Source organism: Dermacentor albipictus, chromosome 9 (genome assembly GCF_038994185.2).
Source record: "Dermacentor albipictus isolate Rhodes 1998 colony chromosome 9, USDA_Dalb.pri_finalv2, whole genome shotgun sequence".
Lineage (NCBI taxonomy): Eukaryota > Metazoa > Arthropoda > Arachnida > Ixodida > Ixodidae > Dermacentor > Dermacentor albipictus.
The window spans coordinates 14,947,844-14,962,956 of record NC_091829.1 but is presented as its reverse complement, the minus strand read 5'-3'; the positions used below and the strand labels follow the sequence as shown (position 1 = coordinate 14,962,956).

Sequence of the window (15,113 nt, the reverse complement as noted above, 5' to 3'; positions counted from 1 at the left end):
GTCTGCCGCATACACCTGTCAAGGCGACACCGTCGTGATCAGGCAGGTCATGATCAGCTGCTACCCGCCTTTTTCGGATAGCGCACGAATGTAAGAAGAACGTGTTGTTTCTTGATGCAAAATACACATGGAGACGTCTGACACGCTATCCTATGAATATCAGTCTTGTCGTTTGTTTCTCATCCGTGAAGCTGTTTGAGTCGGCAGGCCGCTTGCTCTAGCACTACGACCGACGCAGACATCATGCGGCGATGTTTCGCTCCGAGTCAACTGGCCAAGCGGCGTTGTGTTCAGGACGACGAAAACGGCGTGTCGGTACGTAGGGTGAAGGAAATATACACTAATGACGACGCCATCGAGAACGGCGAGCGTGTCATCAGCAAGCACGAAGCGTTCATACGATCGCTGCTCAGCAAGCCGTACAAAGTACCCATTCCAAACTACGTGCCGGGCCTGCTAAGCCGGTCGCTGGGCCTCAAACGAACGTCGGGGCCGCGCCCCCTCCATGATCCCGACGAGGAAGGCGCGCTAGTATTGTACGCACCTCCTTCTCTGACGAACCACGAACAGATGACGGCAAACAGCCGGCTCGTGCATGTGGTGGTCGACCCTGTGCTCACCAAGGTGCTGCGTCCTCATCAACGCGAAGGCGTCAAGTTCATGTGGGACTGCGTGACGGGCTGCCGCATCGAAGGCAGCTACGGCTGCATCATGGCCGACGAGATGGGCCTCGGCAAGACGCTGCAGTGCATCACCCTGCTGTGGACGCTGCTGCGACAAAGTTCTGAGTTCGCGACCCCGACCATCACCAAAGCGATCATCGTGACGCCCAGCAGTCTTGTAAAGAACTGGCACAACGAGCTGTCCAAGTGGCTGGGCGATCGGGTCCGCTCCGTTGCCATCGAAAGCGGCAGCAAGGCCGAAATCGACTCTGAGGTCTGCAGAACATGTGAATCCTAACCTAATATTGTTGGGGATGCGGTGAAAAAAGGCGCATTCGTGTGTGAGCATCTCGATTAGTACGTTTGGATGTGACCATCGTAGCGGAAACTCAGGAGAGTTGATGTTTTCTTCTTTTTAATTTTTAGCTAGCTTCCTGTTGCTTTCAATAGCAGCAAACCCTTCCTCAGTTATTCTTTGGGAATTTAGCAATTGCGCACTGCTCTCATGCACCAAACAGAAAATTGCACAAGAATGTATAGAACAGCTGCTTTTATTGGTATGTTGAAATGCAGACATTGTGTCTAGTTCACAAGTGCATATGGTATTCGCACACACTACTACAAGTGTACTGGATGCAATGTGTGAAACACAGTATATTTGTTACTAGTTAACCAAATACCACATATAATGTTTCTTGCTTTGCTGTATTTCAGATCCGCAGCTTCATGACAGCTGTCGGTAGGCGTGTCTGCACACCTGTGCTGATCCTGTCATACGAAACCTTCCGTCTACATGCTCAAGCACTGCAGAGTGGTGAAGTGGGGCTTGTCATTTGTGACGAAGGTCACCGACTCAAGAACTGTGAGAACCAGACGTACCATGCCCTGAATGGGCTGCGGACACGGAGGCGTGTGCTGCTGTCAGGGACGCCCATCCAGAACGATCTGCTCGAGTACTTCAGCCTCATCCACTTTGTTAACCAAGGCATCCTAGGTACAGCACAGGAATTCAAGAAGAAATTCGAACTGCCGATCTTGAAAAGCAGGGACTCTTGTTCAACAGATGCTGACCGTGCGCGTGGTCAGGAAAGGCTAGATGAGCTCATCGGAATTGTGAATCGGTGCCTGATCCGTCGGACTAATGCCCTCCTGTCACGCTACCTGCCTGTCAAGACAGAGTATATTGTTTGCTGTGCCATGACGTCAATGCAGCGTGCATGGTATGAATGTTGTCATTGTGTTCTGATGCATTTATTCTTTTTCCTATTTTCTTACTGCCTACATACACTTGGTTACCTACATAGCGGGAATGCAAAGCATTGTTATTAGTTTCTTAGTTCCTGTGAACGTGGAGCACCTTGCATCACTTGCATATGTATTGAACTGTTGCTTTCTGTTAGATGCTGCTGCAGTGCATACAGCAGTAGAGGGGCAGCACAATCACTGCTAATGCAGGTATTAAAACTTGATAAGAGCTGAAAATGGCACTTAAACAAGAGTACAAACAAGGTTAAGTATTATCTCTTGGAAGGATTAGAGAACTGTAGGACTACATGACCATTCAATATCTCATGCTACTTGTTTGTTTGATTCATCGTTAAATTCACTTGTACAGCACAAGAAACAACACGGATAACTGAGAAGCACACACGGACAGCACTGCTCTCAACTGAATATTTATTGCACATCACATAAATGCCAACATGCATGCGGAACAGAAACCGAAAAACAACAAAAAGAAGGAAACACGAAGAGCAACGCAATCTTTTTACTGCTTGTGCATGTTCTTGAAGAATTCAGTCTCTTTACCATTTAAGGAGTTAGATGGCTGGCTGGTGTACTTCATGCTGTTTTTGCTAATGTGATAAGTCTCTAGGATTATTCCTTTGTTCATGTCACTGTCTGCCTAAGATCCCCGTGTTTTTAAACAGTGTCTCACACTGATGCTTTGTGAAATGTGCTACTAGGTTTGAAAATCAGTCATTATTTTGTTAATTTTCTCTGGTGCTTTACATCATTTCACGCCTTCTTGCACTGTCTAGAGCCAGTTTCTTGCCTGAGATTTCACATTTAGTTTCTTATTCCCACTGTTGTGCAGGTATGAGCAGCTAGCCTGCATGAAGGGCACCACTCCACTGGCTAGCATAACACTGCTTAAAAAGCTCTGCAACCACCCATCACTTGTGCGTGAGTGCTTCCCAGAGAGCGAGAAACTATTTCGTGGACCTTCGGTGCAACCCGAGCTCTCAGGCAAACTGCGCCTCCTTGACTGTCTGCTGGCCGTGATACGAAGCACGACTGATGACAAAGTCGTACTCATCTCAAACTACACCCAAACGCTGGACGTATTCGAAAAACTGTGCCGCGAGCGCGGCTATGGATTTTTCCGACTAGATGGGAGCATGACCATCAAGAAGAGGGCAAAGATTGTGGCAGCCTTCAACACGCCGTCCAGCCCGGAGTTTGCCTTCATGCTCAGCAGCAAGGCGGGAGGTTGCGGACTTAATCTTATTGGAGCGAACAGGTGAGTGTTCTCAAGTCTCTAAATGTCAGGAGGCTTGTGTTGCCGACTTGGCATGTCTGCTTCATGGCTACAGCATTCTGCTACTCAGTATCTAGTCAAGGGTTTGATTCCCTGCTCTGCTGCTTGTTGTGCAGGTTAAATAAGATCAGGTGGTCCAGCCCACCACTTTGGAACACTTCAAAGTGCAGATGCAGCTTCAGAACAGCAATAAATTAGTCGGTCAGAAATGGACAGACCAGGTGTTCTAGGTTGTAGCTCACACTATTTCACATTTGGGTGGTCTCTTCTTAATCCCAGAAGTTGGTGCCAGTCCTCAATGACAATTATTATTATTTTATTTTATCAGGCTTCTTTTTTCTGCAGACCACCGAACTGTCACTGTAAACCCAAGTTTGCAGTTGTCTTTGTTTCGACCATGTAGTTTTTATAGTCGTTAAATATTGCAAAATCTATCATACACGAAAGCCATACGATTTTGAAGTCTTGGTACATATTGAAGATACATGTATTACAGAAATAAAAATATACTGACTAATATGTAAATCAATATTCCAATATAAATAAATCTTGCCTCCATTCGCTGATATAATCGAACATTTTCTTTCCGACAAAAACACGACCCTTTAGTAGAGAAACAGAGCAAAGCAAAATTGCTTCAGCAAATTGCTTCAGAAAGCACATCGTGTTCATAATAAGCGGCATTTTTACTTATATCGTGCGGACGAGGATGTCGTTGGCCGTCGTCATTCCTCGACAAAATTGCCCTCTTTGGCACCCATTGACCACCCGCGTGCATCATCGTCGTAGGAAGCTAATGGCCTCCGATATCGGCACATGCCGCCAGATCTTGGAGGCTATAACAACAACAGCTTGATAAGTGTAAGTAAGCGAGTGAGTGGTCCTGATCTCTATTGACTCAGGGCAGGCGTTTGCGCCACAGAAGATGTAGAACGCCAGAAAGGAAAAAAGTAGGGAGAGTTTCGTCACAAAAGTTAGTTTCGTCACAGTGACAGTCTTTGAGGCCGTCTAGTTGGTCCGGTTCACTCGTGGGTTCACTGTACTCTAGTCGCCTGGATTTCACCAAAGCCAAGGCGATCCAATCCGCCAGCCATGCCGGGATTGAGCGTTGCTGCGTAACGGAGCTGATCGCGGAGGCCACGGTTGCTGCCTGGTGAAGGCGAAAGTCGCCGATGGGTGGCGCCACAGGAATTGTGGGGGCACGCGCCGCCAGATTCAGAATGTGGTATCACCGCTAGGGCGCACCGCTAGCGCCCGCCCGTTCAAAAGGGGCGAAGCCACATACACATCAACGACACAGCCTATCTTATGTCCACTGAAGGACTAGAGTCTAGTACACTCTAGCAGGACGAAGGCCTCTCCCTGCGATCTCCAATTACCCTTGTCCTGCGCGAACCGATTCCAACTAGCGCCCGCAAATTTTCTAATGTCATCGCCCCACCTAGTCTTCTGCCGTCCTTGACTGCGCTTTTCTTCTCTTGGTACCCATTTTGTAACCCTAATGGTCCAACGGTTATCTGGCCTGCGCATTACATGACATGGCCAGCTCCATTTTTTTCCTATTTTTTTCTGTGTTTTTCCATTTTCCTATTTTTTCCGAACCCACAGCCTTCGCATTTCGCAATGCGAAGGCTGTGGGTTCGGTTCCCACCTGCGGCAAGTTGTTTTTTCATCCACTTTAATTTCCATTTATTTATGATTTCTTTATTTCATCTATTAAGCACAAGCAATTTCCCCTATGTTGTGCTTGGTGTCAGTGTTTGTTGGCTTCTTATAATACTCACGGCTAGGTAGCGTGGGTCACCGCACGAATTATTTTTTTTTTATTTATTTATACACATACCTCACAGGCTCCAACTGGAGTATTGCGTGAGGGGTGTAAGAGAAACAACATGTCGAAAACAGGAGCAAAAAACATAGCTAACAACAAATCAAACAATTGAAAAAACAAGTTGAATCGAAATACGCCGAACAACATCAAGCAAACGAAGAACAACAAAAACACTCTGGACGATAAGAAACGCACATGGCTCATCCAATTCCTGCAAAGAACTGCAAGTGCATGTCAAGTGACATGCTGTCCACAGAATGACAGTCAAGTGACATGGTACAAATGAAACGTGTGCGCATAACTACAGAATCAATTTTTTTAATGTTTCTCTAAACGTGTCCAGATTATTAATTTCAACAATGTGGCTTGGAAGATCGTTCCAAGCTGCTATTGCTAGAGGTAATGCAGATTTGTTAAATGCATTTGTGTGGTCGAAAACACGTGTGAAACTGTGTGCGAAATGGGCGGGAAAGGGGTAATGTAGTTGCGTGTTGACTGTGAGTGATTTTGTGCAGTAAGCAAAGCAGAGCTATCGTCCTTCTAGATTCAAGAGATGGGAGTGATAGTGATTTCTTTATAGCAGTCACGCTAGAATGCCTACTGTAATCTTTCGCGATGAAACGTGCGGCACGGTTTTGAACAGATTCGAGAGAATTTATTAAATATTCCTGATGTGGCGACCATATGGCGGAAGCGAATTCAAGCTGAGGACGAACAAAGGTTCTGTACGCTATTTCACGAGTGGCTGAAGGGGCTTCACGCAGGTTTCGTTTTAGGTAACCAAGTGTGCTAGATGCTTTTGCTGTAACATGTTTTATATGTGCCTTCCATGATAAGTTTGTTGTAATATGAATACCGAGATATTTGTACAAGGGGGTGGCAGTGACAGCACTGTTGTTAAGCGAGTAAGTGTAAAGAGAGTTAGTTTTCTTTCGGCTGACAGTCATTAATTTGCATTTTTCTGTATTTAGTGACATTTGCCATAGCTTGCACCAGCTTGTAATCTTATCTAGATCTTTTTGAAGAGCGATGTGATCGTCGGGTGTCTTAATTTGGCGATAAACTACGCAATCGTCAGCAAATAATCTGATTGGTGATGTTATGTTCGATGGCAAGTCATTTATGTAGATGAGAAACAATAGCGGAGATGGTTCAGCCTTGTCCGTCCATCCATCCATCCATGAAGCGCACTGCGCAGTCTGAATTCTGACAGTGATATGAAATACGGGAACAGAAAAAAAAAACTTTCTATGACTAAACTAGATGTAGCTAATTATGACCCATACTGAACTCAGAATTTGACTTGTGCGAGTGCAGCCACTACCAAAAGACCCCTACTTTCATTTTTTCTAAGCAACGTCGACAGTACCCCGGAGAGCTTGAGTTCGGCGTAAACCAACATTAATACTAACCAGAGTATACCAGAATATACCACTAACCAATCACGTACGGCCTTCGCCCTATGTATTTTCAAGCGCGGTTGCGTATACGCGAGATCGTGCGTATATATATATATACAACACAGCTTGGCAAACAGGCGACCGAACGCTCAACGTTGCAGTTTAAGAAAGCCGTCGTGGCTCTGGAGTAGTTCCTTGTTACTTAATTTTTGAATGCGAAGCCCCGTAATTATTACTTCAATCATATGTAAGTGAAAGTAATCACATTTGGCCCCATTTGTCTTTTGACCTTAAAATCTGGAAGGGCTGACGCAAAACTAAGAGAACAGTACCGCTCGCTTTCGGCAGTGAGCTCTCTGCTGCACACGACCCCATTCGTTCCTTGTCAGCCAGAATGTCGGCGACGTGCTCTCCAAATCACGTTGCTGTCTTGCTGTCTCTTAACTTTGCGCCTATCAATTTTCGTTCCATTGTTCGTCGCACTGCCCTTAGCTTCGTCTCGAGTTTCGTTGGTAACCTCCAAGCTTGTCCCCCATATGTTTGTATTGGAAGATTGCAATGATTAGCCCAGTGGGTATGACGTTGCTCTGCTGAGCACGAGGTCGCAGGTTCGAATCCAGCCGCGACGGCCGAAATGACATAAACGCTGGTGCACTAAGATTTCGGAGCGCGTTAAATAACTCCGGGTGGTCAGAATTAATTAGGAGTATCCTACTACAGCGTGCATCACAATCAGATTGTGATTTTGGCTCGTAATACTTCAGTATTTATTTATTCATTTTCTTTCTTAACTTTCTTTTTTTTTTTCGAACATCGCGGTAAGCTTCCGATCATGACTCGGCAATGCGCGCCGTATACGCTCAAATCCATTTTCATTCTTCTGTAATTCGTAATCCTGATCTGTAACCTGGAAACTAGGTTGACCACCTTTCGAGTTAATTGCGCTTTCGCGTGGCGTCTCATTGAAGCGATAGACGTCCCGACCGCTGGTTCCCACGATCACCTATAGTGTATGAAAAAAAAAGGCCAGCTGACCACGAAGTGCTCCAGAACGGACACGACATTTTGCTTTAGTAGCTGCCGAGCCACTGCGGAATTGTCGGCGCAACGACAATGCAGATGAGCACTCGGCTCATCAACTATGCTGCGCGGTAACTCCAGTCATGCCCTTGCTCGCCATGGACATCGCATCTTCGGCAGTGGAATTCACCGTCTTTCACTAACTGCCGCTTCTATTCAATCGACTCTTGCGACTTCGCCTGCTGCTCGGGGTACTTACTGCTCTTGGCATTGTCGAATTCCGCTAAATTGTCAAATTCTGTAATGGCATCATTTCAACAGCCAACCAGAGAGGCCGTAGCAGCCCTCTGGGCCAATCACAGCTGACAAGGTGTCGATTTCAGCGCTATGGTGGAATTTGCCTATGTCCAGAATAGCACCCCCGTTTTGTCCCTTCGCGAAGCAACTTTGTTGTGTCGCATGTGGTCGGGCGTCGCATTTACGAATGCTTATTCGTTCCGCATCGGAATGGCCAACAGTGCCGCAAGCAGTTTTTGCGGGTGTGACTAGACGATAGAGCACCTTTTGTGCCACATGCCTATGCTTCGACGCTTAACGTTGTGTTCTGCGAGCTAATCTCAGCTGTTGTCTATGTATATGTACAGGAACACTATAGTCTCATGCAGCTTGGGCTTGAGAGAGGAAAATATGCTGGCACCTTTATGGCTTGAAGCAGCTTTGCGTACACAAGACCACAAAGGCTCTTGCATTTCTTGAAGTTTACTTATAGAAGGAAAAAATCCTGCACCTCCATGGCTTTAAGCAGTTTTGCGTGTGCACAGCCGCAAAAGCTCTTGCGCTTCTTGAAGGTTACTGGACTGTACGAAGGCTTGTGAGTGATCGTGAAAATTCCTCTGCGGGTGTGTTCACTCTGACTGGCTGTTTAATATTTTTCGTTTGTTTCCTTTTTCTTGGTGCAAGTTTATGGCAGACATCCTATAGTGCGGTCTTGATTAACCTCCGTCCTTCTTGCTTCGTTTCTTAGTCGGCTGGCTGAGAGATATCGCCGAAAATGATCTAACGACATTTTGGAGCACTGTATTGTTAGGTTCTGATGTTTTACGTGCCGAAAGCCACCGCCTGGTTGCAAGGCACAGCGCACTGTATTTGTATGCGGCGTCATTCATACCTTCAGTGCAGCTTGGCTACATGTTAGCGCAAACGTTCCCCGTTTGCTAGCTGATGCGAGTTGTAGGAGGAAGAAATAAAATTTATCAGTTCTTTAAGGAACTGAGGACCGGGGTCCGGGATATTTTTTTTTTTTTTTTGGTAGGCTCCTCGTCCAGCGCGTTTAATTGTATGCGCTGCACCAGAATCGGGCCACAATTGCATTTTTCAAGCGTTTGTAGTTTCCACGATCTTGTGCGGCGTATACACCACCGAGCTGAAGCACGCGAACTATACGTGTGTCGCTGGAACGCGCAACTTCGTGTCGTCGGAGTATACGGTGGAGGCCCGAAATTTTATAATTGCGCCGCGGTATTGCAAGACGAAACAGTTCTTGATTGCTTCCTCTGCTGCACGGTACCTGCGCTTTGCATATTCTTCAGCTCACGGGCGTAAATGCACGCGTGAGCTCTGTTTGTACGCACCGCCCCACACGTGGCTCCCTGTTTGCATATACGCCCCTTCACCCGCTGGCACGGAGCTCCTCGTTCCCTCTTCCTCCGTCTCCCCGTGGCGCAACGTTTTCTTTTCTCTTCTTTCTCACCTCGCCCTTGGGAAGAGCCGTGCTTTCTCCTCTTCCGACCCCGGCGGCGGTGTTACGTGCGCGGACGGGCCGTTGTCAGCGTGGCCCGTTACACGCTCCTTTACGATGCGCGCGCTTCTTCACTGCAGCAGGGAAGGAAGGAAGGACGGAGGCTCCCCCTCCCCCCCCCCCCCCCCCCCACCGATGCGCGTGTCGCGCGATGGAGAGCACGCAGCGGGACGAAGCGCAAACGCGGCAGTGAGTGGCGCGTGAGGACAGAGACAAAAGCGGACGCACGACGTTCCTTTCACGAGGCAGTGACGACACGAACGGGCCCGACGCGACCCGTGCGCCTTGGCGACGGGGCGAGACTGACGGAATCGCGCGCGTACACACCGGCGGCCGCCATCGTCGCCGTCCTCGTTAAAACAAAGGACTGAGGAGCTCGATTATTATTATTATTATTATCTTGCTTTGTTGGACACAGCCACACGAAGTCAAAAGAGAATGAAACCTGGAACAGCATACGGGAATAAAAATGACAAGGAAATTAAAACTTGGGCGAAGAAACACCTTGCCGCCGTGACCGAACCCACATATCGTCCCATATTGCGCTTGCGATGCGTTATACCAGTGGACCTACGGCGACGGCTATCCTCCCGTCAAATAGGGTACTTGCGTATGTATCCGTGTAGGGGATCTGACCACCGTGGATGTGAGCCTGCATAAGAGTGTTAGCCAACGCCGCTTATGGCCATAGTGGAGGATGTGCACGGTGTACCACTGTTGTGCTTAAGGCACGTGAATCAAGTGATGCACCCGCCGCGGTTTAGCAGTGTCTGGCTATATGCAGTGCCGAGTTCGAGGTCGCGGGTTCGATTCTCTCTCTCTCTCGTAGCCGCATTCCGACGGGCGGATTACAAAAACGCTCGTGTACTCAGATTCAGGTGCACGTTAACGCGAACCAAGTGGTCAAAAATTATTCCGCAGCTCTCTACTACGGCGCCTCCCATAGCCACTATGAGGCTTTTGAAATAATTCAAATAAATAAATAAATAAATAGGCTGGTCGGTGAGTGGATGGCCGGACAACTTGCGCGTACAGTGGCGAAATCTGCGAAATGGGAATACCGATCGGGATGTGAGGGCTATTTTAAACGCAAGGGTTACGGACATCACAATCTCACTTCAGTTCACTTGTTCCTCCTGTAACCACAAGTTGTGACGTACGTCGCACACGTGTCCTACCTATAGGCTGTTCGGAATGAACTTGAGGAGCGTGGCCAATTTGGCGTACTTCTATTCGACTACGCAAACGGCTACCCAGAACAAAGCGAAAGATTCGTAGACAGCTCCTGGCGCAGGGACACTAAGTAAGCTGATCGGCGCTGCGGAAATCCGCCAGATAGAGCAACTATCATGAGAAGTGAAGGTTCGCATCCACCTGACAGGAGTGCTAGAGTACAAAAGAAGCCAACACTTTCTTTTAACGGCTCGCGCGGTCGTGTTTCTTTTCCCTTCCCTAGTATATATATCCAATTGGGCTCACCCTGGTTGACTTCTGTGCCTTTTCCCTATCCATCCATCTATCTATCCGTCTATCTCAAACACACACACACGTGCAGACTTACTGTGGTGGCGCGTAGCACGTTCCCTCAAAGAGGTGGTCGCCTGCTCATCGTGGTGTCGTCGCCGCCTCCCGCAGGTTGGTGATGTTCGACCCGGACTGGAACCCGGCGAACGACGCGCAGGCTATGGCCCGCGTGTGGCGGGACGGCCAGCGCAAGCCGTGCTTCGTCTACCGGCTCGTCTGCTCGGGCAGCATCGAGGAGAAGATCCTGCAGCGGCAGACGCACAAGAAGGCGCTCTCCAGCTGCGTCGTGGACTCCGAGGAAGACGTGGCACGACACTTCAGCGCCGCCGATCTGAGGGACCTCTTCAGGTATAGTGTGGCCATGGCCTTGCGTATATATGTATATATATTAAGTGGGAATTCCTAACTCACGAGACCGCGGCTGTAGCGTGATCCTATATAGATAACTCAACGGAACGTCGCAAACTCTTGACGTCGGTGAAGCCATCGTAGCGCATATAAAACAGACACAATAAAGACAAGACGGGACACCACACGATGTCAGTGGTGTTGGCTCTCGTAGTGCCCAGTCTCGCGCTACGATGGCTTCACCGGGTATTAACCAACTAGTCCAATGACAAGTTATCTTTAGTAACCTATCTCTAGCGTTGTTGCTATGGAGAAGTTAATTAGTGCGAACTCCAAATGATGCGTTTACTGATTTGTCGTTCAATTGTAGGAGAAAGGCCATCCAATAGTCAGATCGCCTTGTTGCGGAAACTTCTATAGCTTGACGCCGCGGTTGCGAGATACATACCGTTGCAGCGCCGAGCGCACCTTTTGAAAACACAAAAGCCGGTTGCCGCGCAGCCTTTGGGAGACCTAATAGGTATTTACCTTAGCGACTGACAGGTGTGTCAGGATCTGACACCACCTTCGGCTACAGCCGCGGACGTCGTTCAGCTCTAGCAATGTTCACTCCATTACGAAACGGTCGCTGTGGCGCTATGCTCCCATGACGCGTTTAAGTTTTTACTGCCATGTCGACACTTGGGCCTTTTCCAGTTGTCCAGGAACACCGGCGTGACTTAGCTATTGTGCTTTCGGAAGGCCAGCAACGGTTGGCCCGCTTAATCTGACCCGTTAACCCCTGCTCTGTCTCTCCTCGGGCGCAGGCTGGACGCCGAGGAGGTTCGCAGCTCGACCCACGAATCCCTGTCGTGCCGGCGCTGCGTGAACGGCATCGAGGCGCGGGCCCCTCCGGAGGACGCCGACCTGGCGAGCGACCTGTCGCAGTGGCACCACTGCTGGGCGCGCAAGCAGTCCGAGGACCACGTGCTGCGACAGTGCTGGGACTCCGGCGTAAACTTCGCCTTCTCGCAGCGATCGCACCAGGCGCCCGTGGCCGTGCCGTGAATGGACGCGCGCCGTCCCGATTGTACCGCCGACCCTCTTGCAGGGATGCATCGTCTCTGTTTTCCGGTTGCCCCACTGTCTATAGAACTCCAGCGGACATTGCGCTTTCGAAAGAACGCGCGACTTCCCTGCGTTCCTGGTGTCGGCTGTTCTTGACTTCTGACGGCAATGTATAGTTGTGGTGCCACGATCATTTGCGGTTCCACACATTCAGCAATGCCACCGTATACAGACATATCATGTGCGGGACCAGTATTGTCGCTACCAAGCTCGTGTAATGGACATCCGCCAGACATTCCGTAGCAGCATTCTAGCTGCCACCCTGATCAGATTGTCCTCCGCTCTGGACCTCCAGAAGACGTCCTGTATACGGCAGGATCGCCGACGTAATCCGATGGTTGCTGTTGTGGATCTGCGGGTTGCGTTTCCTGGCAGTAGCGTGACGAGAAAACTGGGTGGCGACACCGTATGAACCAGAAGGAACCTGTGAAAACACTGTTATTCGTTGCGCGCATTCTGTCTCGGTATTCATGTGCCGGTGGCGAAACTAACTTTTATTCCCTTTCTTTACGCTCGGAAGGGCTGCTTACGATGGGGAAGCACCGCCATGACCCTTCCAATGTACCGGCAGTCCGCACACGGAGAAACATCGCGGACCTGTTTTGACTGAAAAGACCTCAGTAAGACTGTAAAGCACGTTACCCGACTCCTCTGCGTAGAGTTGTGAACTTCGCCCACCTTTCTTCTTTTCTCGTTGATTTTTTTCTGGAGGGCTCATCTCACTGTGCCCGCTATCAATTGCCATGACCACTTGGTCCGTATGCGCTGTGTGATGAATCGGACACTCCACGCCACTCGTGTGTGCTGCTCAGTACACGGCAATGACGTTCAGCAAACTTGCGCCGTGCTGTTTTAATCGCTGATAAAGTGGCGCCGCTTCAGTTTTACGATGTAGTGCGTATGCACGCCGTGTAATATTCTTAATTACCATCCTTGCCATGAGCGCGGGCGACGGTATTATCCAAGAGCGGTGGCCTGTATTGCTGGTGAATCGAAGAGAGCAGAGTGCCGCAGGCACATTTCAACTGTCAATGCGGAGAGCTGATCGCGGTAGTCTAGAGAAACCTAATGTAACGACTCCTCCTGCGCGATTGACAGCACAGCATTGCTTTCGCCGTCGTTCTGCCGGATATTGCTTGAAATTATTCACCGAGCCTAAACATAATCTTACGACAATAAAACTGTTCATAAATGGCAAAATACTTTAACCTTGAAGTTGGCAAACAGATAACTGCAAGCTTACGAAGACAGACCTGTCTTGTAGTGAAGTGAATCATGCCTTGAGAAAGCTTGACAACGCATGTTCATCGGGGGACTTTCAAGTACCTCGATGCGCTTAGTTGCCTTTCTTGTCGCAGCGACGCAGAGGTCATGTGTCGCCTGACGTTTTAAGTTCAATGGAGATAACTGAGTGACGCTGTGTTAGACTTCTTTCATCGTGTACGAGACTGGAATGCCGTTACCAGACTCGAGCTTTTGCACATGTGTGTTGTTGGAAACTTGCGGGGACAAATCGCAGTAACGGTGCTGTGGCAGGGTGTGCTAAATGAATTGAGGCTTAAGCTGTGTTGCGGTTTCTTGCCAATGTTAAGGTCTTCTGGATTCTGCAATCGTATACTGCAGTTGTGGAACTTACGCACTGTACACAGTGACCCGCAGCGAGGCGACATTCGCAAACTTTGCGATAACTCCAGTCATTATCGCCACTTCTTTGTTTTTTACCTTTTCATTTTACCGAGACATGTGTTCTCAGTGGCTTAGCCTACCTCACCGTTGCGCTCGCGATAATTGGCAAACAGTAAAAGGAAATGTTATGTTAGGTGTGGACTGTGTATAGGCAAGATAATGGACGCTTTTTTTCACTCATAACCATTTCTGTTTTCAGAAAATATTTATTTCGCTCGCATTGTCCGTATTATAATATTCTGCATATTATCTGTAACATTGCGTTTACTTTTATCCCTCTCTGTTACGTCAGCTTGTCTCTGTACTTGTAGGTAAAGTGCATTATGAACTGACCGTGTCCTATTTATCTTTCATTTGCGTGCACGAAGGCTGGTTTCGTGGCGTCGTAACTTCGTTCAATCGACGATGTGAAAAATTGGCAGTTTCACCTGAAGGGCGAAGCATTGACGGCGATAGCAAGGCCTGGTTTTGCACCTGAACTGCTCGGACGGTGGAGTGACTACACCATATAACTGCGCGACATGTTGGCGTGACACAGCATGAAATTACGGCAATTCTTGCTGCGCAGAAGGAACAGCGCCCCGGAAATTAGCAGGCGTCTCGAAACGTTGTTGCGTTGGGGAGCGCCGTCAGGTGGCGTTACAGAAATCGCACCCCGGTGGTGCGCGAGATGAGACCGTTGCCGTTTGTCGGCGTTCAGTGAAGTATCAGATAACGTTATACTTGACGTTTCCTGCGCACAGACCAGAGCATACGAGTACGTGCATCAGCTTAGCGGGAACGCCAGTGCGCTTGTGGTGTGCGTCTGCGCAACCCTCGTGCCAGCAGCGGAAGGCACTTGCTCCGCCACCGAGACGATTGAGCGTAGCGCAGTAGACGGTGCGCGTCCGCTTCGCCCTATCTTCGCTTCGTCGTTTTTGCAGCCAAACGCTCTCCAGGCTCTGGAGACCCTTATAACCGTGCGCGTGCTAGCTGCGCATGCGCCGCCAGCGGGCCATCACGACAACGGCGGCAGCGCCGCCGACGGCGTGAATAGGCCCCGAGTGTCCGCATAATTGCTATCGCAATAAAAAGGTCGCATAACGTGGCTTTCGCGAGCGCCTCCCTGATCAGCGCGCCGATATAGCCCGGACAGCGGCGCGAAAATGAAAGCTGGCTGCGTATATGGGCGCTGCGATATATTCATTGGCAAGGC

General features: G+C 49.1%; 2 protein-coding genes across 3 annotated transcripts in view; one reads left to right on the top strand and one right to left on the bottom strand.

Annotated features, from left to right (window-relative positions):
- JMJD6 (Bifunctional arginine demethylase and lysyl-hydroxylase PSR) overlaps nt 1-15,113 on the bottom strand; it is a 190,407-nt gene that overhangs the window by 25,598 nt on the left and 149,696 nt on the right. The window contains exon 1 of one of the 2 annotated variants that reach the window (XM_065433961.1): nt 10,815-10,954. The exons of the other annotated variant lie outside the window; for it this stretch is intronic. The gene's annotated coding sequence lies outside the window, so the exon portion shown is untranslated. Of the gene's footprint in view, nt 1-10,814; nt 10,955-15,113 lie in introns of those variants that run through there. 2 annotated transcript variants of the gene reach the window in all.
- On the top strand, nt 26-14,250 carry okr (DNA repair and recombination protein RAD54-like okr). The gene is made up of 5 exons (XM_065433953.1): nt 26-936; nt 1,377-1,882; nt 2,761-3,186; nt 10,889-11,125; nt 11,932-14,250. Exons 1-5 carry the CDS (start codon nt 244-246, stop codon nt 12,170-12,172), a joined length of 2,103 nt encoding a protein of 700 aa, XP_065290025.1. The 5' UTR covers nt 26-243; the 3' UTR covers nt 12,173-14,250.

What these genes read in the sequence shown, in the direction of transcription:
- okr (XM_065433953.1), top strand. Translation starts at nt 244, where the DNA reads ATGCGGCGATGTTTCGCTCCGAGTCAACTGGCCAAGCGGCGTTGTGTT. An exon ending in AATCTTATTGGAGCGAACAG is followed by an intron (nt 3,187 to 10,888) that starts GTGAGTGTTCTC and finishes CGCCTCCCGCAG; the next exon opens with GTTGGTGATGTTCGACCCGG. An exon ending in GATCTGAGGGACCTCTTCAG is followed by an intron (nt 11,126 to 11,931) that starts GTATAGTGTGGC and finishes CCTCGGGCGCAG; the next exon opens with GCTGGACGCCGAGGAGGTTC.